A 25,360-nucleotide genomic window follows, 5' to 3' on the forward strand; every position below is an offset into this window, starting at 1 on the left:
AAAAAATTAAACACATACATATAAAATATTAATAATAATATTTACAAATAATTATTGTAATAACTTGTAAATTGGTAAAAAAACATTTTATAAATTATAAATACATACATACACATACAACAATAATATAAATAAAAATAGAAAGAATATATATAACAAATAGAAAAAAAGAATGTTTTAATAAATTATACACTACATTAACTAAAACTGTAAATATTGGATAGCGTAGGGGTACAAATTAATATTCCCACTCCAGAGAGTGCAATAGTAGGGAAAGTGTAGGATATCATAGAGGTAAAAATTACTATTGCAACTCCAGAGAGTGCAACAGTAGGAAAAGTGTTGGATAGCGTAGGAGTAAAAATTACTATTCCCACTCCAGAGACTGCAACAGTAGGGAAAGTGTTGGATAGCGTAGGGGTAAAAATTACTGTTCCCACTCCATAGAGTGCAACAGAAGGGAAAGTGTTGGCTAGCGTAGGGGTAAAAATTACTATTCCCACTCCAGAGTGCAACAGTAGGGAATATGTTGGATAGCGTAGGGGTTAAAATAACTTATAAATAATTAAAATATTTTTTTTAAAGTAAATAATGATTTAATTATTTAATAACAATACATTAACAATACCAATAAAAAATAATAAACAATAATTGATAAATACAAATAAATAATAATGATTAAAAATTAATTACCAAATAATAATTACATAACACATAATTAATTTTCAAAACTAAAAAACAATAATTATTAAAAACATATGTAGCAATTCATAATTTATTGACAATAAATGAGTGCTAAATACCAATAAATAGTAATTAATAAAAATTAATTACTGAATATTAATTAATGAACAATAATTTAGTTTTCAAAACAAAAAACATTAATTATTAAAATTGTATTACCAATTAATAATTACTTAATAATACATTAATTATCAATACTCAACAATAAAATAAATAATGACTTATTTAAAATTCAATTACTTCCCACCCTATTCCCCTATAAACTGACAACACACTTCAATAATATATGAATACACTTAATATAATTACCAATTAATCAATTAATAAAAATTAATTACCAATTATTAAAAATTAATTACCAATTAATAATTATTTAACATGCAATCAATTATCAATACCAATGAATAAAAAATAAAAAATACTTAATTACAATTAAATTACTTCCCACCCTATTCCCCTATAAACCCACAACCCGCTACAGAACTAAAATGCAAAATTTGCTTAAAAATATTGACTAATTCATCATTTTTTTTAATTCATTCACTATATTTAAATTACTTCCCACCCTATTCCCCCTATAAACCCACAACCTGCTTCGGTACTAAAACACATAATTTACTTAAAAATTAATTACTAACTTCTAAAAATGTATACATATGTTCTAAAACTAGTACAATAATTACCAAAAAATATAAACTCAAACATATAAAATACATAAAACTAACATAAATATCGATATTAGTAACATCGATATTTTTGCTATCGATATTACTAACTTCGATATTAACAAAAATGATATTTCTTACCTTAAGGTCGATATTCTGGTCGTCGATATTCTTGATTTCGATATTCTGTCCCTACGATATTTCCAACTCGATATTATTGTAGGTCGAAGTTAAAAACTCAATATTTTTTTTTATATGGAACCAGTGGAATGCATTCCGTGGGGACATTTGTGAACCCCCCCTCGTGGATCCCCCTGATGCTCCTTGTTCCCCTTGACTGTACACTTCGGCTCTCACATGTACAGACATATCGATATTTCCATTTGCTCTGGGCTCCCGTTCTGTCCCTCCCTCCCTGGCTCTTCTCCTGTCTACCGTATTGTTTCCTGACCGCTTCTTCCTGCCACATATGTAATGACCATACTGATCGGAGTGCAGCCTTGTTTCTCTTGTTGTTTGAATGTTATAAAATGAAACCGCTCGTATCCTGTCGTTTGGAACTTAACGAATTTCTTACCATGGCTACCGGACCCCTGGTTGTCGGCTGATGAGCTGTGTATTATGCTATACCTTGTGCTGTTTTCTTGGCCGGCCCGAGAGGTTGTAGGCGAGAATCTGTATTTCCATACTTTGTTAAAAAAAAGTTTTTTTCCCAAAAAAAAACAAAAAAAAAAAACTCGATATTTAGACTGTGCACTGTCTCTCAGAGGTCTAAAGTTGTCAAGCGAAATAGAAACAATTCTAGAGAAGGGCTCTACTGTTGAAGTGCAATAATATGTCCAATTCTTTGTTTAATATACTGAACTCCCAACTGCAAGACTGTATGTTAATGGCATCCAACTTGTTTATTGATTATCAACTAATAAATAGCTAGCAAATAGTAAAATGCATAAAAAAATGAATGTGCCCCGACTCCAAACCTCCCTGGTCCGCTCCCAGCTATCCCCTGTCACTGCAAAATAGGCAATCAACGCAGTGTCCACCATGCCTCATACAAGATCACAGTGCTGATCGCGTAGGATTTAAGTTCTGTAATAATATAATTTTCTTTTTGAATTGGATTGCCTGGCCTTGCTCAGTTTTTTCTCATTGTATTCAGCTGTACTGCTTGATTTTTGGTTGCCTCCTGCACACTTATAGCACAGCACTCATTTTCCCTCTTAATGTAAGTTGCTTCATGCAGAAGTGGTGGGATGCCTGACCCAATAAGACTTGGCAAGACATTGTGTGTTCACACTGATTCAAAACCTCACAATTCGCACATTACACCATGAATGTCTTAATCTGTAGGGGCAGGCAGTGGTCCCTGGGACCACTGCCTGCCCCTAAAAAATATTTCCCTCCGCATTTGCATAGGGGAATGGGTCCCCTAGGGACCCCTTTCCTTTTGCGAGTGCATTACCACCCTCTTGAAGAGGTGGTAATTTGCGAGTGTGTTGCGACCGCAATTGCGGTCGCAAAACATTCATACATGACTTTGGGGTCACTAATAGGAAGGGAATGTCCCTTGGAATAGCGACTCGCAATTCCTAACTAGTGAGTCGCAAATAAATTGCGACTTGCTATTTGAGAATTGTACATGGACCTTTTGCATGCGCAAACGGGCTGCAAAGCCGATTGCGCATGCAAAATAGGGTTGTACAACTGGCCCCAAGTTTTTAGTGAGCATCTGAACAAGCTGAAACTATTCATAGTCACAGTTCATTTGGTAGAGTTTCAGTATTTTCAAAACAAATTGTAAAGCTTCTGCCACTTTGTCAAGTTTTATTAAATTTAGGGACCATTAACAAGTTTGCTGTAGTCAATCAAATTGTTCTTGGTGGATTCTTTTTTTAATTTGTTTGGTGCTGAAAGCCAGGGAGATGCCATGAATTGCGCAGTGAGCCATACACACTGGGCCAGATGAAGGTAAATTCAATTTAGCGAGTCCTTAATAGCGATTTTTACCAAACCGCTATTAAGGATTTGCTAAATTGAATGTAGTTTGGAATCGCTAAAATATTAGCGATTCCTTAATATTCCTTAATAACGAATCGGTAATTGGGATTCGTTATTAAGGCATACCTAGCCATTCATTCCTATGTGCTAGGAGGCCTATAGGAATGAATGGGAATTCGGTATTACATTCGGTATTACAGAATCGCAAATAGTGGGAGCTATTTCAAGGGTGCCAGGGTGTCCAAAGGACACCCTGTTGCATCCTTGAAATGTGCATGTGTGCACATGTGGCGCACATACATGCCCTAAGGGTATGGATGTGTGCCACATGGCACTTTTAAAAAAGCAAAAACGTGCTTTTTTAAAGGAAATCGCTACTTTCCACCAACTTGAAGTTGGTGGTAATTAGCGATTCCTTAAGGCTAAAGTGCACTTTTTTTAGTGCTGCTTACATTGCATTTAAGGAATCGGTATTTCCGATTACTTAAATGCAAGAGCAAAATAAGGAATAGCAATTTGGCGATTCCTTATTTTGCAAGTAGGTTTAAACTCACCTACATGGCTCTCAGCCAAATACCGGTTGGTAACGCAGAAATTCTGCGAATTTCTGCATTACAGCTCGGTATGTGGCCACCTACATCTGGCCCACTATCTTTAATTGGAACCTCTTCGTCATGGGAATCCAGTGTAATTGAAAAAGAAGAGGTACGGGATCCGAGAATTTATGGGATGTAAGGTTTAACCAAGCATCATTATTTTCAGCTAACCTGTAGGTTTTGTAGAACGGGAGTGGGACGCCTACATAGAGTAAGTTAGCATATCTGATCTGATTAAAGTTGTAATTGCCCACTTCTTCCTATTACTACTTGGATAAGGGGAAATTGTCAACATTTAGGAGTCTATTAGAATGTCGGGCGGATCGCCACCGCTGCATGGCGGTGGCGATCCGCCCGACATTCTCCTCCGCCCCCATGCCATTTCCCCCCGCCATATTAGTATGGCGGGGGGGCCCGGCGGACGGAAAGACCGTCCTCTGGTTTTCTGCCAGTCACACAGGTAACCGAGCGGAAAAGGGGTGGTGGCGGTGTCTGCTAGACAACGCCATCCATATTATGATGGCAGCGGGAAGCAGCCTTCCGCCACGGAAAGGCATGTGGGCCCCCAGGATGCTGAGGGGGTGGGGTGCACAAGGGGGGTATGCACTGCATTTGCATGGACGACGCGTGCCTGCCACTGTGTGCATGCAAATGCGCACATGCCTTTTTTGTATTGCGGCGGGTGCTGGTGACAGCACTGCCCGCCGCAATGCAAAAAATGTGGGATGCGCCCGCCAGTGTGGCAGGCGCATCCTAATTGCCCATGCAGGAATGCTGCACCCTTATCGGGCGGTCCCATTTCCCGGGGCGATGGCAGGCGGACATTATTGAGTGATGAAGAGATTCACTGTGAGTTAAGCCGCTGTGTACATGGAAAAATATTCTTATCATCAGCATGCATATATAGGTTGAGATCCATTGGAAGAACCGATTTTTCAAGGGGGCGGACATAGATATCATAAACAGATGGGTTGATAGTACCAATACATTAGATACTCCATATTTTAATTGGAGTTTGCCATCAGTGTATTAGCTTAACTTTACTGAGTGTAACTTCTCTGTCAAAAATTAGCCAAACCATTTTACGGCAGTACTTCATAATCCAGCTGTTCTGAGGCATTCATGTAGGATACTGTGGTCTACTGTATTGAACACTGCTGACTTGTCCAGCAGTATCAGGGCGTTAATTATTCTCATTTCAGCTTCTAATCGAAGATTGTCTTGTACAACCTCCCATATCGATTCAGTACTATGAGCTGATCTAAAAGCTGCTTGATTATTTCCTAATGTTGTCCTAGACTCGAAGGGGCCCATTAGGATGGCGGGTGGACTTTGTCCACCCGTCATCCTATCATGAAATGGGACCACCCACCATAAGGGCAGGGGTCCCGTGGGGACATTAGGATGCACCCGCCACAGTGGCGGTCGCATCCTGCATTCCTGTCATTGTGCACCGCCCACCACAATGCCAGGAAGGCATGTTGTGCACTACCATGCACAACATGGCAGGCACCGCGCTGTGCCTGCGATGTTGTGAATGGAACTGCAGGGGGGTACCATAGGTACCCCCCATGTGCACCCCCCAGAGTCCCTGGGGGCCCGCATAGGCCCCCGCAAGCAATCCTTGCATGCCTGTCCAGAAAGGCATGTTTCCGCCCCCATCCGAATATGGCTGGCGGTGTCTAACAGACACCGCCACCATATTAAACTCTTTTCCGCCCAGTCAACTGTTGACCGGGCTGAAAAGCGGCAGACAGTCTTTCTGTCCGCCGCGGTCCTCCCGCCATAGTAATATGGTGGGGGGGAAATGGGTGGTGGGCGGGAAAGGATCTCAGGCAGATCGCCACCGCCATGCGGACGGTGGCGATCCACCCGAGATCCTAATGGGCCCCTAAGTTTGAAAAATCTAAATTTAGATACAATAACATCTATGGAGGTCTTTGACTTCATCGCTACAGGGCCTGATTTAGAGTTTGACGAATGTGTTACTCTGTCAGAAAGGTGACAGATATCTGCCCGCCTTATTACAAGCTCATTCTATGCAGTGATACTTGCAGTAAGGCGGATGGGATCTCTGTCATATTTGTTATGGAGTCCCCGTCTGCCAAACTCTAAATGCGGCCTTAAATTTGGTGTATTTTTTGGCTTACCAAAAAAAAGGATTAACTCAAACACTGTTTAGCAGGCTGAATTTAAGCCAGGCGTGCAGGGCACTAGGTTTACTATGATTGTGTTGAAATTCAACCTCATCCACACATCACTGTTTGTGATCCATTTGATCTAGAACAAAGTAGTTTTCTTCACTGTGTTGATCATAGTATTGCTACATTATTCTTCTCGGGCATTGTTTTGTGCATTTGCAAGAAAACTGATACATATGTCTTCTGCTTACTCCTACACAGGACTGGGAGCTTCACATTAAAGGCAAAATGCACATCCAAAATTGTATGCTTTACTCGGAAAAGTAAGTATTGTCCTGCATAGTTTCCACTACAATGTGCTAATGGTTTGTCAAGTTGTGTTTTCCTGAGTTTTGATAATTGTTTCTTTCCTCTATTTTCAGCACAGGAATTAGGTGTATCGGAAACTCGTCTGAGGGAACATTGTGCTCCTCTCCAAATAACACTGCACCATATATTCCCCCAAATAATCAAGGTGAATTTGGTTCCTTGATTTATCTGAGCCAATCGTTTTCAATGATCATTTGCTTTTTCTGGGGTTCCTGGTACAATACACATATCCTAGGAGCCTTTCAAGCTTTGAGATGCATAAAGATTCCTCTGCCATATTCAACATGTTCTTTTTGATTTTATAGCCCGATGTCTCTTGGTAGCCAAAAAAAAAAATCCAGACGGTAATGGACTGGTCAATGATTCCGGAAAACTAGTGGGCAACGGTTTCTCTGATATGGAACTTTTGAGTCTACAGCCAGTCCCTGAATCCTGACATTCCCCTCTTGTCCACTAGGTCTCTTATGATCAGGAGACTATAGGCATCATTTTGACATGGGCCATAGTGCATCTCTAATAAGTCTCAACTCAATTGCACACATACCCCCAGTGACCTCTGCATATCGTGTTTACTGTCTTTTTTACACAGCAGAACTCTAAATTGAATGCAAAGCAAACTATATTGATTGATACATTTGGTTTGGGAGTACTTGTATCACAAGCAGTCCATACAAAATATGTGCTCACATATTCTTTTCTGTACAATTATTCCTTTAGATTATACATCAGCAATTGGTCCAGTCTACGTATCATCTGCCCCGCTCAATTCAGGTCCTGCTTTTTCATCTCCACTCCCAGGAGCAAAGGTAATCATGAAAAGACTTCACACTAAAAGACAGAGAAATTACAGCTGAAAAGGCTGAAAACGGAGACATTGCGATTATTGTTTGTTTCCAAAGAAGTGATTTTGCCATCTTCTGCAGGGAATGTTGATGTGCCTGCTTGGACTTGGAGATGTACACAAACAAGCTGTGGTAAAACCAATAGGTCTCAGCTACCAGAGCAATTGACTTTGTCAGTCCTGCCGCATCATAAGTTATTGTTGTGTTATGTATATTTGTAAAGTACATTATCACCTGGAAGGTTATCCTGGTGCTGAGCAGGAATGGGTCTAGCCTCGCTTAGGGCAGAAGGGGCTAATCAAAGAGCCAGGTCTTCAGCTTCTTGAGGAATTCAAGAAGCGAGGAGGAGGATGCGATGTGTAGTGGTAGATTGTTTCACGCTTTAGGAGCAATATAGGAGAAGGCCTCTCCATTGCGAGGGATGTGTGCAAGTAGGAGTTAGCCAAGCTGAGATTTCTGGCTGGTTTGTGGAAGGAGATGTGGCAATTGAAGTAGGCTGGGCCGGAGTTGTGTAGCACTCTGAAAGTGTGAGTGAGAAGTTTGAACTGTGCACGCTTGGGTATGAGAGCCAGTGGAATTTGTTGAGGTACGATGTGATGTGCATACTGTATGGAAGGTTGAGAGTGATTATGGTCTCCAAGTTCTGGATGGTTTGCAATTATCTAGTGAGTTGTTTGCTGGTTCCCGTGTAGAGAGTGTTCCCGTAGTCCAGCTTGCAATTGGCAAGTGAATCGGTGACAGTTTCGTTGGAGCTATTTGAAGATTCTCCTCAGCATATGGGAGCAGCAAGCTGTAACAGTGTTGACTTGGGCGATTATGTCTAGATTGCTGTCCATGACGATATGAGGTTCTTGGCGTGAGTGCGGGGGGTAGGTGTAGGTCCTAGTTCAGCCGCCACCAGAGGGCATCCCATGGTGATGTGTTCTTCCCGAAGATCATGACTTCTGTCTCGTCAGTGTTGAACTTGAGACAGTTCGTCTTCATCCTGTCAGTGACTTTGGTCATGCAGGCGATAAATTTGCTCCAGGTGTTAGGAGTCTATTCTTAGAGGGAGAGTATGAGTTGAGTCCTGTCAGCGTAGAAAAGGACGTCAATGTTGTAGGTGCAGATGATAGTAGTAAAGGGAATCATGTATGCATTGAAGAGGTTTAGACTGAGTGAGAATTCTTGCGGTAAGTCACAGATAGGTTTGCCGGCCTCCAAGGAACAGGGATCAGGATGACTGACTGTGTCCTATCAGTTAGGAAGAAGGAAATCCATCAAGGGCCAGGTCTTGGATTCAAAGCTTGTGTAGACGGTTGATGAGGATGGGGTAGGAGCACTGGCGTAACAGAACTTGAGGGGGCCTCCCTGCATGGTCCGTGGAGCTCTTTGGCCAGAGTGCTGTGCTGAGGGGGGCCCCTGGAGGTTGGGACGCCCCTCACACTGCGGGGGCTGCGGAGGCCTATGTTATGCCCCTGGGTTGGAGACTGTTCAAAGGCTGCCAAGAGGTCCAGGAGGATAAGGCCTGCCATTTCTCCTCTCTCCCGGATCATCTGGATGTTTTTTGTGGTGGCGATAAGCGGTCTTTCTGTGCTGTGGCTCAGTCTGAAGCTGAACTGTGTGAAGTTGAGGAGTTGGTCTTCACTGAGATGGTGGGTGAGACCTCTATTGATGAGATCCTCTAGGACTTTGGCCGGGTATGGTAAAAAGGACATTGGTCTGTATTTCATGAGCAATGATGGGTCAGTGGAGGGATTCTTGAGCAGGAGAGGACTATGGCATGTTTCCAGGTACCCAGGAAGTCATTGTTGAACCCCTCGTTGAGATGGGGAGTCAAGTAGGCAGGTCTGCTGGCTCTGGTTGAGGGTCAAATTTGCTGCTGTTTATTCAGTCGGTCTTGTTGCAAAAGAATTGTGAGAGTTTGTTGCATAAGTCCTGTGAGGGGATGATGCTGTTGGAGGAGGTCACTGGTAAGGTGAAATCTATCACAATGATATAGTCCTCTATGCTGCTGTTGTTGCCCCATTAATATGGTCTGCTAGTGTGGCATGTTTGGTGTTTCAGATTTCTTAGTGATAACATCCCATGGTGGACTTGAAGGTGCTTGTGTCTGTGATGTCTTGGCTCATTCTGCATCTGGGCTCCAGTTGTTTCAATGGTGCTTTGTCATTCTGAGTGTCTGAATGTTACACCTGTGTTGAGGTCTGGATCTAGGGCTTTGTTGTGCCTGAAAGTGGCAACGGTGTCCATGCAAGTGGGGATCCAGTTGTTGAATTTATTGATGGAGTCATGTCTGCTGATGTTATGTTGTTGTTGGGCCAGTGGGTGGTGATAGCTGCAGTCCAGTCATCTCTTGCGATATTTTTCCAGTTTCATCAGGCAGGACTTGCAGTGTTCAGTCTGTGTTGGTGTGGGACAGGAATGCTTAACTTGACATGGGCATGATCATTCCAGGTGATGGGTGTGGGCTTGTTGACTGAAATGTTGTAGAAAGAGGTGAAAATTGGGTCCAAGAGGTGACCGGTGGAATGTGTGGGTCCGTTTACGCAATGGGTGAGTCTAATGTTTCAGAGGTCATCTATTAGTGCTGTAGAGTTTGGGTCATTGTGGTCTTCCAGGTGGAAGTTGAGGTCTCCAAGAAGGATGAAGTCTCTGGAGTTGAGGAATATTGTAGAGATGTAGTCCGCAATGGTATTTGTGAAGTTGGTGCTTAATCCTGGTGGTCTGGAGATGAGGGTACCATGAAGGGAATAGGTGAGTGTTATGTGAAGTTCAAATGTCAAGTGTTGGTGGTGGAGCTTGGTGTCCGGGAAAGATGGTGGCATTTTAAAAGACCTCCCAATGAGGCCATGACATTGGGTCGTCTCCCTGCCTGCAGAAGGGGTGCTAGGAGTTCTGAAGGTGGGAGAGCTAGCCTGGAACTCTCCTGCTTTCCGGGGTGTCACCTTGACCCAGATGTCAGTGGTAATCAACAACAAAACAGACTGCGTAACATATGGGTGGCAGCCGCACAGGAAGATCCCCACTATGCTACATTGAAGGCAAGCCTACCTAGGTGCCCCGCACACCATCCCTGGCTAACAGCACGGACAGAGACTCTGGGGCGCATGCGTAAGAATAATGCTGTGCCCTGAGTGGATACACAATATATAGTGCCATAGCTTCTGCTTTTTGAGTCGGGGACACAGACATGGATGACACCCACTGTGACACACCCAGCAGCGATTACCTCTCAGCAGAAGGACCCTGCAGGCCACAGCTCTTGGAAGCAAGGCCTGACATGAAGAGCACCTGTGTGAGAAGTGAAATGCTTTCACCTCCTGCCCTAAGAAAAACTGTCTCATATCCCAAAAGATTACCTGGGGGCGGACTCGTAGGCGCAGGCACTAGACATTTGCCTTTTCCCCCCATATAGGTAAACAATAAAACTCCATGGGGCTCTATAAGACTTTGGATTTTGCACATCTAGGTGCATCAAGCAATGCTGTCTGTAACACCCCTACATGTACGGCGGTGAATACGTATTGGGAAGCTCCAGTTTCTGCCCAGGGCACAGAAGGTCCCATAAGCCTTCATACTCAGGACTGACTTGCAACTAGGCAAATTAGTCAGATGATGATGGATGGTAGGGAACACATTAGAAGGACACTGGCCTACAGTCTGACAAAGTAAATATGAATGGATGAAACATTCTTCAAGGACACACTCACTTTTCCCCAAACTGTGACTTACCTATCTGCACCTGAAGGCTTTGGCACTAGCATGAACCTAAATACTGTCATACTCAGGGCCATTAGGAGCCCTCCAAACAGATAGCCTGGAGGTGAAAGCTACTGGACAAACAGCCTTCTCTAGTGATCATTGTATGGTGCACCACTGTTGACGCTGCTCCACAACTCCTGATTTCCATTGTACACCACCCATCACCAACCTTTATGGGAACACACTCTCTCAATGGTCTCTCACAATCTATAAGCCACCCAGACAACTCTTTTTTTACAGAGGCAGTGGCCAGTAAATAGGGCAAGGATGGTAAGGTCACAGAGACCCAACAAGAAACAGCCTTGGAGGTCATTCTGAAAGACCTGGTGGTGCTTAGAACAACACTATCAGAGGTGGCAGATGACATCTCCAAAACCTCTGCAGATATCCAATCTGCCCATCAAGATATCACCTCCTTTAATAGCAAGCTGTCAGGAGCAGAGACCGAACTTGACCATATTGACCAGAGACTGGCCTCTTCTATAGACTAGGAGAAAGACCGCAGGTACCTCCAAAAGAAGTTTGTGGAACTGAAGGACCGAAACTGCGGAGACAATCTTCCATAAGAAACTGGAAGGGGACAATATGATGGGATTTCTTGCCTGCTTCATCCTCACCAAGATCCCCTTTGATCCTCCTCTGGAGTTTCAACGGGCCCCCAGAATTAAACCTTGATGCCAAACAGGTAAAGATGACCTGAGGCAAATTATAGCCTGCTTCCTACATCACTAACAAGCTTGGGTGGTGATTATGGAGTCCAGAAAGAGTGGCCTGTTTCTCTTTGAAGGCCACAAGATCTTCATTTTACCAGATTTCTCCCGTGAAACTTTGGCCACCCGGAAAGGATTTCTACAATTGCGCCTCCTTCTCAAACACTTGGGCATTAGATATGACCTCCTAGATCCTGCGACAATACTTATTACTCATGATAATAAGACAGCAGAATTTTATGACCCTGTACAACTGATGGGACATTTGGTGTTGCTGTCGGTTACAAGGATGAGCATTAGGAAAGAAACTGACACTCAAGACTCGAGACCTAAACTCTGCTAAAAGGACCCACCTCTCATCTCTGCTGAGGAATGCCTTCCACTTGAAGAAGATCACCAAACAATGGTCAGGGGGCCGAAATCTAGACATAATCTCGAAGAGCCACTTGTGTGGGAAAAAGCCCAATCCCGCTTGAAGCCCAGCTACTCTACATGCACCACTTACATTACTGGGGGCATCAGCACAGTCCTTTAATGGTAGGAGCACCTCTAAACAAGCTCTTCATTTTGCTCCTCCCTGCTTTCTCCTCTCCTCCTTTTCTCACTTTCACCATAGCTTATCCCGATTCGTGCATAGACCTCCAGCCAATGGAGATCCTGGGTGGACATGCCTTCACATCTTGCTGCACATCCCACCCTGACGTTAGCAGTCCTCACTAGTCCTCACTAGTGCTTCAATTCTTGACCGATGGCTGTGAACACCACCCCCTCTTCAACCTTCACCGCCAGTACATCATAAACATCTTACCAGTGTCCTTGGGACAACCACCTCCCATGGTCGGACCGCATCTCACATCCTTGGAGATGGTAGATATTTTTCTTAAAAACGTTGCCACCATCCCCTCAACTATCCTATATTGAGGATAACCCACTTGTTGCTCAGACAGGACCACACACGTAGAGCACACACACTCAAGGGCAAACTTGGTATATGACCTACCACGTGTTCCCATCCCTCCCGACACTTCTTTGACGTCACTCGACTGGAGGTAATGTCTCAGAGACCGTACTTATCAGTGATCTCCCTGAAGGCTAAAGGGCTGTCCAGCTATGACTAAAGAAATAAGATACTTGACTATACCCAGTCGCTTCAGCCAGATATAGCCCTTACACAAGAGACACACCTATCTTTAGCGGAAAGCCAGAAGCTGCGGAGGGAATGGGTGATGAGAGAGTACCGTGCTAGCAAATTTACCAAGGGAGATATTGGCACCCACTCTAATAAACTGTGTCACCAGGGCGGGATTGCCATACAACTGGCAAAACACCTTCTAATGAAATTTGGCAAAGTGTGGCGAGACCCTTGTGGTCACTATGTGTTACTCAGGGCCTCCTTCCATAAACAGATCTTATTGATAGGTTCCATTTACTCCCGACCCACACGTAGAAGGATACCATGGCTGGCATAGCTAGAATCCGCCATCACCAACCTAAAAAAAATATGTTATTTGGGAGGGAATGGAACCTGGTCTAGGATCTCCACATATACAAATCAGACCACCCCTTATCACACAACACCACAGACAGGAAGCTTCTCAACGATATGATGGCAGACTTTTCCATGGCTGTTTCTTGGAGACTCCTGCACCCCACAACAAGAGACTACTCTTATACTTCCTGCGTACATGGAACCCGCACGTAGATTGACTTTTTCCTGGTTTCCACACCCCTCCTAAGCCGTTTAATATATACAGTGATTGTACCCATAGGGATTTCTGAACATGAAGATATACAGATCTGGCTTCAAAAGGGGTCTTTGATACCACTGGAAGTCTGGAGAGACCCTTGCCATCACTGTGTGTTTCTCAGGGCCTCCTTAAAAAAGCAGACTTTACTGATAGGTTTCATTTACGCCTGACCCACACGAAGGATACTATGGCTGGCATAGTTAGAATGCTGCATCAATAACCTAAAACAAAGATGTTATTTGAGGGTGAATGGAACCTGGTCCAGGATCCCCACGAAGACAAATCAGAGCATCTCTTATCACACAATACCTCAGACAAGAAGCTTCTCAGAGATATGATAGTAGACATTTCCATGGTGGATCCGTGGAGACTCCTGCACCCCACAACAAGAGACTACGCTTATACTTCCAGCGTACATGGAACCCACACGTGGATTGACTTTTTCTTACTTTCCACGTCACTCCTAAGCCATTTATTACTTGTTGTAATGTACCCACAAGGGTTTCTGACCTTGATGCTATGCAAACCTGGATAGAAATGCAGTCTTTGAAGCTAAGTTAATGGAGACTAAACCTATTTTATTATAAACTTCCAGATAAACCAAAAAGGTTGCACTCACACCTCCAGGTCTTTTTAGAGCACAATGAAATGTCGACTTCCTCCCCAGGCACTTTGTGGACGGCGAGAAGACAACCATAAAGGTCGAGATAATGCAAAGTAAATCCCACAGAAAATGAGAGGCCTCACACCAAAAAACCTGAGAAGCTAGAAATAACACTCTTTCTGCTCTGCTCAATACTCCTCCTCGCATTTGTCAGAAACGTTACCAGCCTTGCTACAAGCCAAGCACAAGCTTAACTCTTTATACACTCTCGAGGTGGAAACTGCTCTGTTTCTCAACAAACAAAGGCACTATGAACAGGGAGAGAAAGTGGGTTGTCTTCTAGCCCAGCATACACGGCAACAAGAATCCTTTCGCCCCATTCCGGTCATTCTCCACACAGACAGCACACCACTAAGGCACCCACTTGACACTCATGAGGACTTCATGGGCTGCTATGAAAATCTGTATCCTCTGAGGCCACCTGCTCCTCAAATAATTTTATATAATTTTTGACACAACATGAGGTCCTTCTCCTCACCCTAGAAAAACAGCAGCCACTTGAGGCTGACATTACAGAGGAGGAGGATAAAGTTGTAATAGATACTCTCCGAACAACAAATCCTCAGGCACGGATGGTTATCCTACTGAGTACTACCAGACGCATAAAGATGTACTGGCTCCTTTTCTCAACCTTCTCTCACCACACTAACTGAGCCGAATAGTGCAAATGTTACGATTATCCCTAATTCAGGTAAGTACCCACTGAGCTGTGCCAGTTGTAGGCTTATTTGTTTGCTTAACGTTGGCTCTAAGATTCTGGCCAAAATGTCTGTCTAATCCGCTTAAACAAATCCTTCCCTCTCTTAGCCATTAAGACCAAGTGGGTTTTGTTCCACTCTGTACTTTAGCATCCCATCTTCGTGCCGTTTCATCCCCTTCCACAATGACAGGGATGAAAATCGTGTAGTATCCCTTGATGCCGAAAAGGCCTTTGATGGATAGACATGGAGCTGGTGTTCATGAGACTCTACACACACCGATGGCGATGGTTACACTTCAGCACATTTTGTCATACATAGAGGCAGCAGGCAGGGATGCCTCAGAAACTTGGGAAACTATACTCTGCAACAGAAAAGAGTGACTTGAGACTATCAAACGTGCACACTTAATGGTTTGCATCACAGCTCATGCACCTTCAATATGTCCTACACATCCGAGAAGGGTGGAAATGGAAGAAGCCCTCCTTGGGAGATATGGGGCCATCTGAATGCTCTACACTAACTACTAAGGGTACACACAACACTTCTGCACTGTCTGAGGAAAGCTTTGGGTCTTCCCCATTGACGATACAGTCTTCACATATAAAGGACTACCTGCAAAAATGGGACACACACAAAGATGTGGACTCTGGCCTCTATCAGATTCTGATAGACCACCAATATTCAGCCTCAGTTTCCCTGTCCTTGAACGCATGGTGGTGACAGGCTACAGATCACATACTCTGACAAAGACTGGGAAGTCTTCTAGTCACTCATGACAGACACCTCAGAGAGGTGTGTCTTAAGTTCAGTTACTTTAAGGTGCTGTACAGATGGCCCTGGAACTATCAGACTCCACAAGTCCTTGATACACCTGACAGCGACATGTTGGAGATGCGGGTCGCTTGACAGGGAAATGCCCTCCCTTATATACATGGTGGACCTCCATCACAGCTGCACTGACAAGGATGGTGTGCTTTGCGGGCCTGCTGAAAGCACAAACAGTCCTGCTTCATGATTTTGGCTAATGCCCTGGTATCCCCAACCAACAGTCACGATGGCTTGCCACAGTTCTGGCCACAGCAAAAATCTGTATTTTGAGATCTTGGCACACTAACATCTGCCCAACGGATGTATGACATTACAACGCATGCTTTTACCACGCATGCCTTTACAACGCGGTATTTACAACGAATACCTTTACAACGCATAGTGCTTTGGGGCGCTGGATAGTGAATAGTTTAATTTACTATTCCAACTCCAGTCCCCGTGGATAGTAGGGAAGGTGTTGGATAGTAAATTAAATCTATTCCCTATCCTAGAGCGCCCCCCAGCGCAATGCGTTGTAATGGTTTGCGTTGTAAATACCGCGTTGTAAAGGCATTGCGTGGTAAAAGTTGCATTGTAAAGGATGTTTCCCCTGCCCAACACCTCATATTTGGCTTTAAGAAATGTACAAATGTATTATCGCCAGTTTGAATGCCCACCTGGACAAATTCAGGGACATGTGGAGAGACTTTATCAGAGGCCCCTGAGACTTTGAACTTGACCTAGATTCCGCCCACAAGATGCCCAGGTCTTCCTGCACTGGATGGCAAGGTTGGCAGGGACAATAACCCTTACCACGCCTCATGCATCAATGGCATCAGCATTTATGATAGCCCGCTTTCTGTGGTGCAATACTGACAGGCGGCTCCCAGAGGACCCTGCAGATTATGTCTACCACTGAACAATCTGACCATTGTAGAGGGGCAAAGGCAGCCCGAGGGGCATACAGAATGGCTTGTTCTGTTTTCTTTGTTTATGCTCTCTTTTCTTCCCTCACCTGCTTTCTTTCCTCATCACTTTCTTTAGTGCTTTGTAAGCTCTCCCAGATTGTTGAATACCTGTTGAACGCTGAGTTTGACTCTGCTTAGAGGACATGTCTGCTGTAACGACAAAGTCTATCTATGTAGTTAAATATTACTGTTCAGGTTTTTGTGCTTTTCTACACTGTCTGCTATCAAGAGGATAATGATACACCTAAATAACAGGTGTTATTACGTGTTTGTATACTACCTGTAATAAAACAATAAAGAAATGTTAATACCAGAATGTCAGATGTTCCTTGTTGCTGGTGGATTTGTGGTTGTAGGTGGTGCAGCTAAGGGTGTCCTTAAAGATGATGGTGAGTCCTCCTCCAGGCTTGTGCTGTCGTTGATCTCCACTGATGTTGTAGCTGGGGGGAATGGCTGTTTAATTTCCAGGGCTGAGGCAAGACAGCCAGATTTCTGTGAGGAACAGCAGATCTAAAGCGTGACTGCAGCAAGCCCCAGATCTCCATGGTGTGTTTTGAGAGATCAGCTGTTGATGAACAGGCATGAGTGAGGAGTGTTTTGTGGGGGTGAGGGGGTGGCTGACCCGTGTGCATGTGAGAAAGCATAATGTTTACTGTTGGTGGTGTATGGGCAGAAGGCAAGTCGCTGTAATGACTTGCGTGGTAAAGGAACACGTGGAAACGCTGCAATCAGAATAGTGACTGCTGAGTAAAGCTATGCATGGGAAATGAATGTGGGATTCTTCACACATCCAAACAACAGTTGCACAGAGAGAACAAGCATTTGCAATGCAATAGGTCTCGCATTTATGCAAGTTTGAGCTATTGACAATGCAAATAACAATGCCTTTTATTTTAGTTTTCGTTTTTAAAACATAAATAAAAGACATTGTCATTTACAATGCCAATAGCTTAAACATGCGTAAATGTGATACCTATTGCATTGCAAATGCTTGTTCTGCTCTTATGTTGGAATGACCTGAAGATCGATGAATAAGCAGATAAGACAATTTAAAGAGCTATTGTTTTCACATAAAGTGACATCAAACCTTTGAAACAACTCATCTTCCCCGATACGCATGTTCTGATGCTTCACACATTAGCAGGGCTTGCGTGTTTGAAAACATAATCTTCTTCCTCTTCTAACCCCTTTGCCTTCATCACTCTGTACTGTCCTTCCTCATACTCCACTTTCCCTCGCTATCTTCCTTATTGATTAAACCCTATTCCGGGCTCATCATCAGTTCTCCCCCTCTTCTTAACATCCATACATTGCCCCTCTTTCACCCTCTTCCTTCCCTAACTCTTCTCCCCAATCTCTTCTTTCACCCTCCTTTTCTCTCCTGCTTTGACTCATGTTGTTTCCTTTCTACCTATCTATCTCTCCTTCGACCCTTACCGTTTTAGTGTCCATTTAATTACGTCCTTTTTCTCCTGACACCCATTGTTGCCTGTCTGTGTCTCCCAAGGTGTGATGCATGGTTCCCATCTTGTTACTTTCTCTTCCCACAGGCATGCCAAAAGCAGGACCTTCGCCAGTCTTGCGAGTGCTTGTGCACATGTGGGGTTGCCAAGCAGGATCTGCACACAAGCCTTTTTTAAACATTGATGCACATATCGACGTTTTCTGTTCATGTGACCATCGTTTGCAGCAGTGGGTAATTTGTAAAATAAAAAGTGCCAGGGGGTCTTCTCAGGAGGCAGCGCTAACAGGAGAAATGTGCTGCCTCCTTACTAGAGTCCCGGCAATTATTATTCTGGAGAGGACTTGGCCAAATGGCTAGAGCTGCATATTACGGAGCTGAGGAACCAGATTTGATTCTCGGCGTGGCTCAACATCCTGTGATTATGGAGAAAATCACCTGCATTCCAAATGAGTGTGCCCTTAAGTGGTGTTATAAGCACCTGTGCTGAGGATTAGGTGCTGGTCCTGAGCACTGGAAAGCACCCACTCAAATTAAGCACTGGTTTGCAGACGGGTTCTCGTTTGCTCTTTTATGGCAAAGAGGGCAAGGGCGTCTGATCTGTATTTTACACTTAGCAGGAGATCCGTTTCTTAAGTGGCTGTATAAATAGGAGACTCATAAAAATGAATGCTCTGAGATGGATTATAATGCCGTGTCCCCGGTTTTCGTTCTTTAAGTGGAGCACAACAAGAGCGCTGCTTGCTGCACACAGCTCTACAGCGAAATTACATAAAATGACCCAGATTAAGGAACCTGCCCTTCACCGTACTCGTGGATGTACTAAAGTGCATTTCATAAAGTTTTACAAGAGGAGGATGAATATCGGCTGTGGCGAGAGAGGCTCATTTTTCAGTGGCAACCAGCAATTAAGGGATACATTTCAATACGTTTACATGTCAAATATCTTCTAGACTGTGCTCCAGACACAGCCTTTTTTTGGTGATTCCCCTCAGCAGGGTTGTCTCAAGGCACAAAGAGGTGTGAATGGTCAGCACTGAAGTGTGATTACTGTAGAAAAATGCTTTTCCTCATCTAAAGCATCTCCTTCAACCTACAGCTCCACCCCTACTCACCCATAGCCTCTACAACAAGCATTTACATGTACACTTTTGTATATGAGTCTCTAAAACAAGGAAACACAATGATGGGGGAGATACCTCCTGCTACAGGAATCATCTAAGAGAGCAAAAATTGATAATTCATTGAAATGATTTATTTGCTGATAAATATCAAAAACAGAATCATTGGCACTACATCAAGTATCAAAACATTCACGAAAAATGATTTTATGATGTGCTTAGAAATCCAGTCCTTGTCATGTAGAACATCGAAAACAGCCAACTTGCGTTTCGACACCACTGTGACTTCCTCAAGGCTGTAGAAGTAATAATGAATACAATAATTGGTACATGTATCAGCAATTGTAAGGCCACAATATACCTCATTGTATCAAGGCAGAGTAGTGGTGTGGGAAAGGAACCATAGAAAGAGGCAATCATAAACTAGAAGAGCACCCAGAAAAGACAGGTAGACTACTCAAATCTGACAACACCAATAGGTGAGTGAAACATAAAAACTCAAAATATGTGTATAACCTGCACACCACAATTTCTTTAACCTGTACTCGGTTTCCTATTTAACAAAATGGTGCAGACCTGCTTTTCCCTGACTGACCCCTGTCAGGTCTCTATAACAACTGAAAGCACAGACACAACTGTGTCTCGTGCAGGAATGCACTGTTCAAACTCGCTCTGGTGCAATTCGTTTTTTAGTTCTCTCTTAAATTGTATAACACAAATATATCAGAAAATGTCAACATAAACAATTCAATCAACATCAACTTTCTCAAATGACGTAATAATGACAAAACAGCAACTCAATATGCTATAACGTTCATTACTATATGTTTACTGTGGATTAAGACTGTTCATAAATATGCAATTCCTTTTCTCTTGCAAACCCATTAGCAATTCATTATCATTGCAAATATGTTTCAAATATTCATGACCAACGTAATGCGAAAACACAACTGATTTCATCTGTGCTTGCGTTGATTCCCAATGCATTTCGATGCATCCGCATCTTCGTCAGGGGAATAACTGTGTGAAAAAGCCATATATCCTAAGTGAATCAAATATCATTTTACAAGAAACATTTTAGACAATTTGTCTCATAAACATATTTCTCTAAACATAAAGAACATACTCTATTGTGTCCAAACATGCCAGCTGCCCAAGCAAAAATGTAACGTTTCTACTGTGGTATTCCCTATACATGCCATTAGGTTCAAACGAGTGTAATCAACGTGTATGTTATGTACATGCAAAAACATAAAAAAATAAATAAATACAAAACATACCCTGCCAACAAGCCCTGATGCTTATGTCCTATATCATCAAATGAACGGTATGACCTGCAAGCCAAAACGAAACTTAAATAAGTAAAAGTTGTATACAGCCATCTGCCGTTTTCATAATTGCATTAGCTATTCACTTACTTCCAGCCTTCTATGTGATTGACTCAAGTATCCAATTTACGATGTTCCTTCGTGCTAGAAAAACGAATAACCCGCGTTACTAATTTAAACATATGCGTGTGTACTCTCAACGTGTGCTGTCTAATCACAGAGATCCTGCATATTAAAGTAATTACCGTATCTGTTCCTCCGCTCTTCAACCACTAGTCTCCTCGCTCACTCCGACAGTAGAAAATGCCGCGATGCAGCGCGCCATGCCGGGATACATTTAAACCCGTCATCACCAGTGGACCATTGTCCCCGCCCCCTACCCATCACTAGCACACTCGCGAAAACGGTGCACATTAACTAGAAACCACAATATGGGTTTTAAAACTCTATTTAATACTCAATGAATTGTCATCTAAAGGACAGTAAAAATCTGATCTTCGGTGTCCGTTTTTCTCGTTGTGTGTAAGACGCCTATCCTTGGTCATAGAAAGAGGACTTTCCTGTCAACCACTCGACACAAAGCAGACCGCTATTATTGCATATGGCCAATACGGTGTAACTTGCATCATCTAACGTGTACTCCTGATCTACATGTGATGTGATACCTTAACACTATGAAAGGTAATAGTGTAAATAAGAAAATAGGAAATAAAAATAAAAATAAAAATAAATATAAATAAATAATAAATAATAATGTTCAGTACTCAACACGTTGTTGACACTTATTCGGAATCCAATCCTGTATTCACAACTTACTCATTACCACAGCAATTTTTACAAAGATCATTATACAATTATAGGTAACACGCAAATTCAATTTTGTCATTGAGCCCACCTGGTTTCACGGTATTTAAATATCTCATCCAAAATGTCTCTCTCTGAGCTATTCTTATGGTGGGATCCACATGGGGTTCGACCAACACCTGCTCTAGTACAGTAAATCTTAATTGGGGAACACACCATTCTATTGTATTGAATGTAAGTTTAGTCCAAGTGTTGAAGTTTTAGACTACTGTAGACGTAATATTCGATGTTTTGACTGTAGCTTTTGTCAACCAACAGGCGTATTATCAAGCGTTTGGGAGGGCTAAGCTTCTGTGCCAAAGACGTAACAAGGAAAGAAAAGGACCAGAAGCAGTCATTAGAAGTGAGCTTTTAGATATAAATATAATAAGAGACTTGCAGCTCCTAGTTTTTTACACATGTAAATGAATTTTTATTAATCGGTGTAGTTACCGTTTTCTTACTCTAGCCTATTTGTTCAAAGATTCGAGATTGGATCCAGGTGTTTTCACATATACGGGACAATTGAGCCAATGAAAATTTCAGGCCCCCTTTTGAGCATCATTTAAGGTTATTAACATTTAGTTGTTTATTTCAGAATTTTCTTTCTTTGGGTATTTACAAGGTTTTAACGACCTCTTTTTGGTCTCTACCGTGGTTCCCTCTGTCCTCTTTTCACGTGGTTTCAAATTAGAGACTCACTTTATAGTTAAATGCATCTCAGCACAAATCACTGCACAATGTTTCGTTTGTGTGGTTTTGTGTTTCACTCACCTATTGGTGTTTTCAGATTTGAGTAGTCTACCTTTCTTTTCTGGGTGTTCTTCTAGTTTGTGATTGCTTCTTTCTTTGGTTCCTATCCCACACCACTACTCTACCTTGATACAATTAGGCATGTTGTGGCCTTACAATTGCTGATACATGTACCAATTATTGTATTCATGATTACTTCTACAGCCTTGAGGAAGTCACGGTGGTGGCGAAACGCGTGTTGGCTGTTTTCGATGTTCTACATGACAAGTACTGGATTTCTAAGCATATCATAAAATAATTTTTTGTGAATGTTTTGATACTTGATGTAGTGCCAATGATTATGTTTTTTGATATTTATCAGCAAATAAATAATTTCAATGAATGATCAATTTTTTCTCTCTTAGATGATTCCTGTAGCAGGAGGTATCTCCCCCCCTCATGGTGTTTACTTGTTTTAGAGACTCATATACAAAATTGTACATGTAAATTATTAGAGTGCCGGGGTTCCCACTTTTGTATACATTGTCCAAGTCACTTGGTGCCTTGTGTTACTGATACTCTGCGTAGTGGGGTATCTTACCCTGAGTGGCACCTACTATACGTTTGATGAATAGTATGACTATGTTAAACTGATCTCAATATACCAGTGTCTGATAATGTTTTTTTGAAGTGCGACAGTATATCCACCACTACCTTGTGTGGCCCTCCCTCTACAACAAGCATTTACAATGCAGTTGGTCTCGGCTTTGGGACTTTATATGTATTTAGTTATGTTGCACATTATCCTGGGTGCTGAAACATCTACTGTTCTTTAAAATGGAGGGAAAGTAAGCACCAAACTGCGTGACATACAAAGAATGGGAACACATGGAGAGAAATATTGAATTTCAGCAGGAAATGGTATAGTCCAAAACACTGTTTTTAATTTAAAATCAGGGCCTTCAGTGGTCATATCACTGAAAATACAAGATTTGAAAAAAATATAATTGTCTACGGGTGCTCATTTAAGACTATTTCTTTGGACTGGAATCTAGATAAAGCTAAAGTGATTCTGGTATTTTACTGACCTCTACTGGTCGTTTTCTATCAAGAAAGTTAAATAGAGGCAGTTGAAAAGAAAGAAAAGTCCCTAAGCAGAAGTAGACAAGTCCTAGAGCTGATCTCCAGAGCCCACAAAGTACATACACATATAAGTATATACTAAAGTATATATAAGAGTTCTCGAATGCTCAACCTAAAAATTGAGAGAGTGAAAGTGGATGAACTAGAAAACGGCACATATGAGCAGAACACGATTGATACTGAGGATACAGAAACAGCACAAATGAGCAACTCCACCTTAACGGAGGAGGCGCCGCTGCAGAACGTAAAATATGGTATTAACATTTCTGGCTGGCATTTGCACCCCTATACCGTGACATTCTATAGGGAATAAAATGTGGATCCTTGAATTAAATGCTCATTACCGCATGCAATTCTACGATTCTGGGACTGTTTCCACACAAATATATTGCAGGTGGAATTTGTGAGTGAAAGCACATGCGTAGTTACTGAATTCCACCCCAGGTCAGCTTGTGATCGTGTAGTTTGGTATCAATGGTATGGCCACTCTGCATGGCTCGTAATTGGGCCCTGAGAGTTCTGTTTGCACACTTAGAACCCGGAGTGACGTCTGCAGGCTTAGTGGCCGCAGCAACTGAACTAACACACTGATCCAGTGAGCTGTTCTGCTGCTTCGCAAGTATATAAATCAAAAGGTAGTTACTCTTTCCACAGCAGTGCTCTGGGACTAGTTAAATTACTGTTCTGAACCCCGGTTAGACACAAACCCAGTTAAATCCTGAAATATTTCATCTAGAGTGCTTATCACAAATCTTTGATATATTGTAATGCACAATAACATATTAAGTTTAATCATTTGTTACATGATTGGTTTGACACAGTTTCACAAAAATGTGTTTTTTGCTAAGCAAAAACCTTTTAACTGAAATGTTTTGACCGAATGTTTTAATCCGTTTTATTTTCGCCAATACTATTCTACCAAGGCAGGTTTTATGCATCTATTTGCCTCTGTCACGAGGAGCGTCGTAATATTTTTTGTGAACAGTAGCACTCTGCGTTCTAGTCCGCCCCAGCTTTCCTCACTTACTAAAGCTGTCCACAGTGAGAGAAACGCCTGAGAATGATCTGACCTCCCATATCCACAATAATCCATGGATTAGAATTCCGTCGCTCCTGGTCGCCATAACAGTGGAGCGCCGGCGGAGGGGGGCGGGCAGTTTTCTGCATTCGAGAAGAGCGATTTGTCTTCTCTAGTTTAATTTTCGCCAACCCCTCCTGGCACCCTTAAATTGCCATATCTTTTAACGGTAGTGTTCACTTTCCAGTAAGCCGCGGCCATTTCTCTAAGCAGCGGGGAGCGGCGCTTGGCACCTCGTGGGTGGGACCATAAACACAGTAATCAGGTTCCTGGAAAAGTCTGGGCACGCTGTGTCAGTGCTGTAAATAGGCACGAGCGTCTGGGACAAGGCACATAGAAATGTAATGTACTACCCGGCCTTGCTCGATTCCATTCAATTCTAGTGTATCCAGCTCACAGATAGAACAAGATAGTGCATCACCCGTGCGTGTCACTGATATGCTCACTGCCTATCCTCAGGAGACCTGCGTCCAGCGTAACGCAAAGTGACAGAGGAGAAAATGAAAACCCAGAAAGGGAATGGAACAAGAACACTGAAAAAGTAGGGAAAGTTGGGTGTATTTATGCTCTCTGGCACATCAGAGGCTGTCCTTTGAATATATTATTTGGCATCCAAATGCCACTGGGCTGAGAGGTTCAGCTAATAGACCAAAAGGCATTCTGTAACTTAGGCCTAACAATTTCTCACCCAGGGCATCACGAATCATGGTGATGGATGGAATGCTTCACTTAATCTCAGCTACTGTCAGTCCCTCCAGCTGCATCCTAATCCATTGTTTTTTCACCCACTGTGCTACATCAGTTTGGACCCAGCCATATGGAAATCAGTCTTGATCCTGCTCCAGTGGGAACAGACCAGCCAGAGCTGCCAGGCCAGGTCCACCCTGGACCGGAACACAAGCAACCCAGGACCCGTTTCTCCCTTAATAGGGCTCATCTGCCAGATATAGCTTGGT

At 42.8% G+C, this 25,360-nt stretch overlaps 1 protein-coding gene across 4 annotated transcripts in view; it reads left to right on the forward strand.

Annotated features, from left to right (window-relative positions):
• Positions 1 to 25,360, forward strand: part of RBM20 (RNA binding motif protein 20) — a 504,792-nt gene that overhangs the window by 392,058 nt on the left and 87,374 nt on the right. For all 4 annotated transcript variants that reach the window (XM_078643764.1, XM_078643763.1, XM_078643766.1 and 1 more), the window contains exons 3-5: positions 6,406 to 6,467; positions 6,567 to 6,658; positions 7,231 to 7,319. In XM_078643764.1, the coding sequence (XP_078499890.1) occupies positions 6,406 to 6,467; positions 6,567 to 6,658; positions 7,231 to 7,319 (243 nt within the window). The remainder of the gene's footprint in view (positions 1 to 6,405; positions 6,468 to 6,566; positions 6,659 to 7,230; positions 7,320 to 25,360) is intronic.

The sequence above is a fragment of the Lissotriton helveticus genome, chromosome 5_1, assembly GCF_964261635.1.
Source record: "Lissotriton helveticus chromosome 5_1, aLisHel1.1, whole genome shotgun sequence".
NCBI lineage: Eukaryota > Metazoa > Chordata > Amphibia > Caudata > Salamandridae > Lissotriton > Lissotriton helveticus.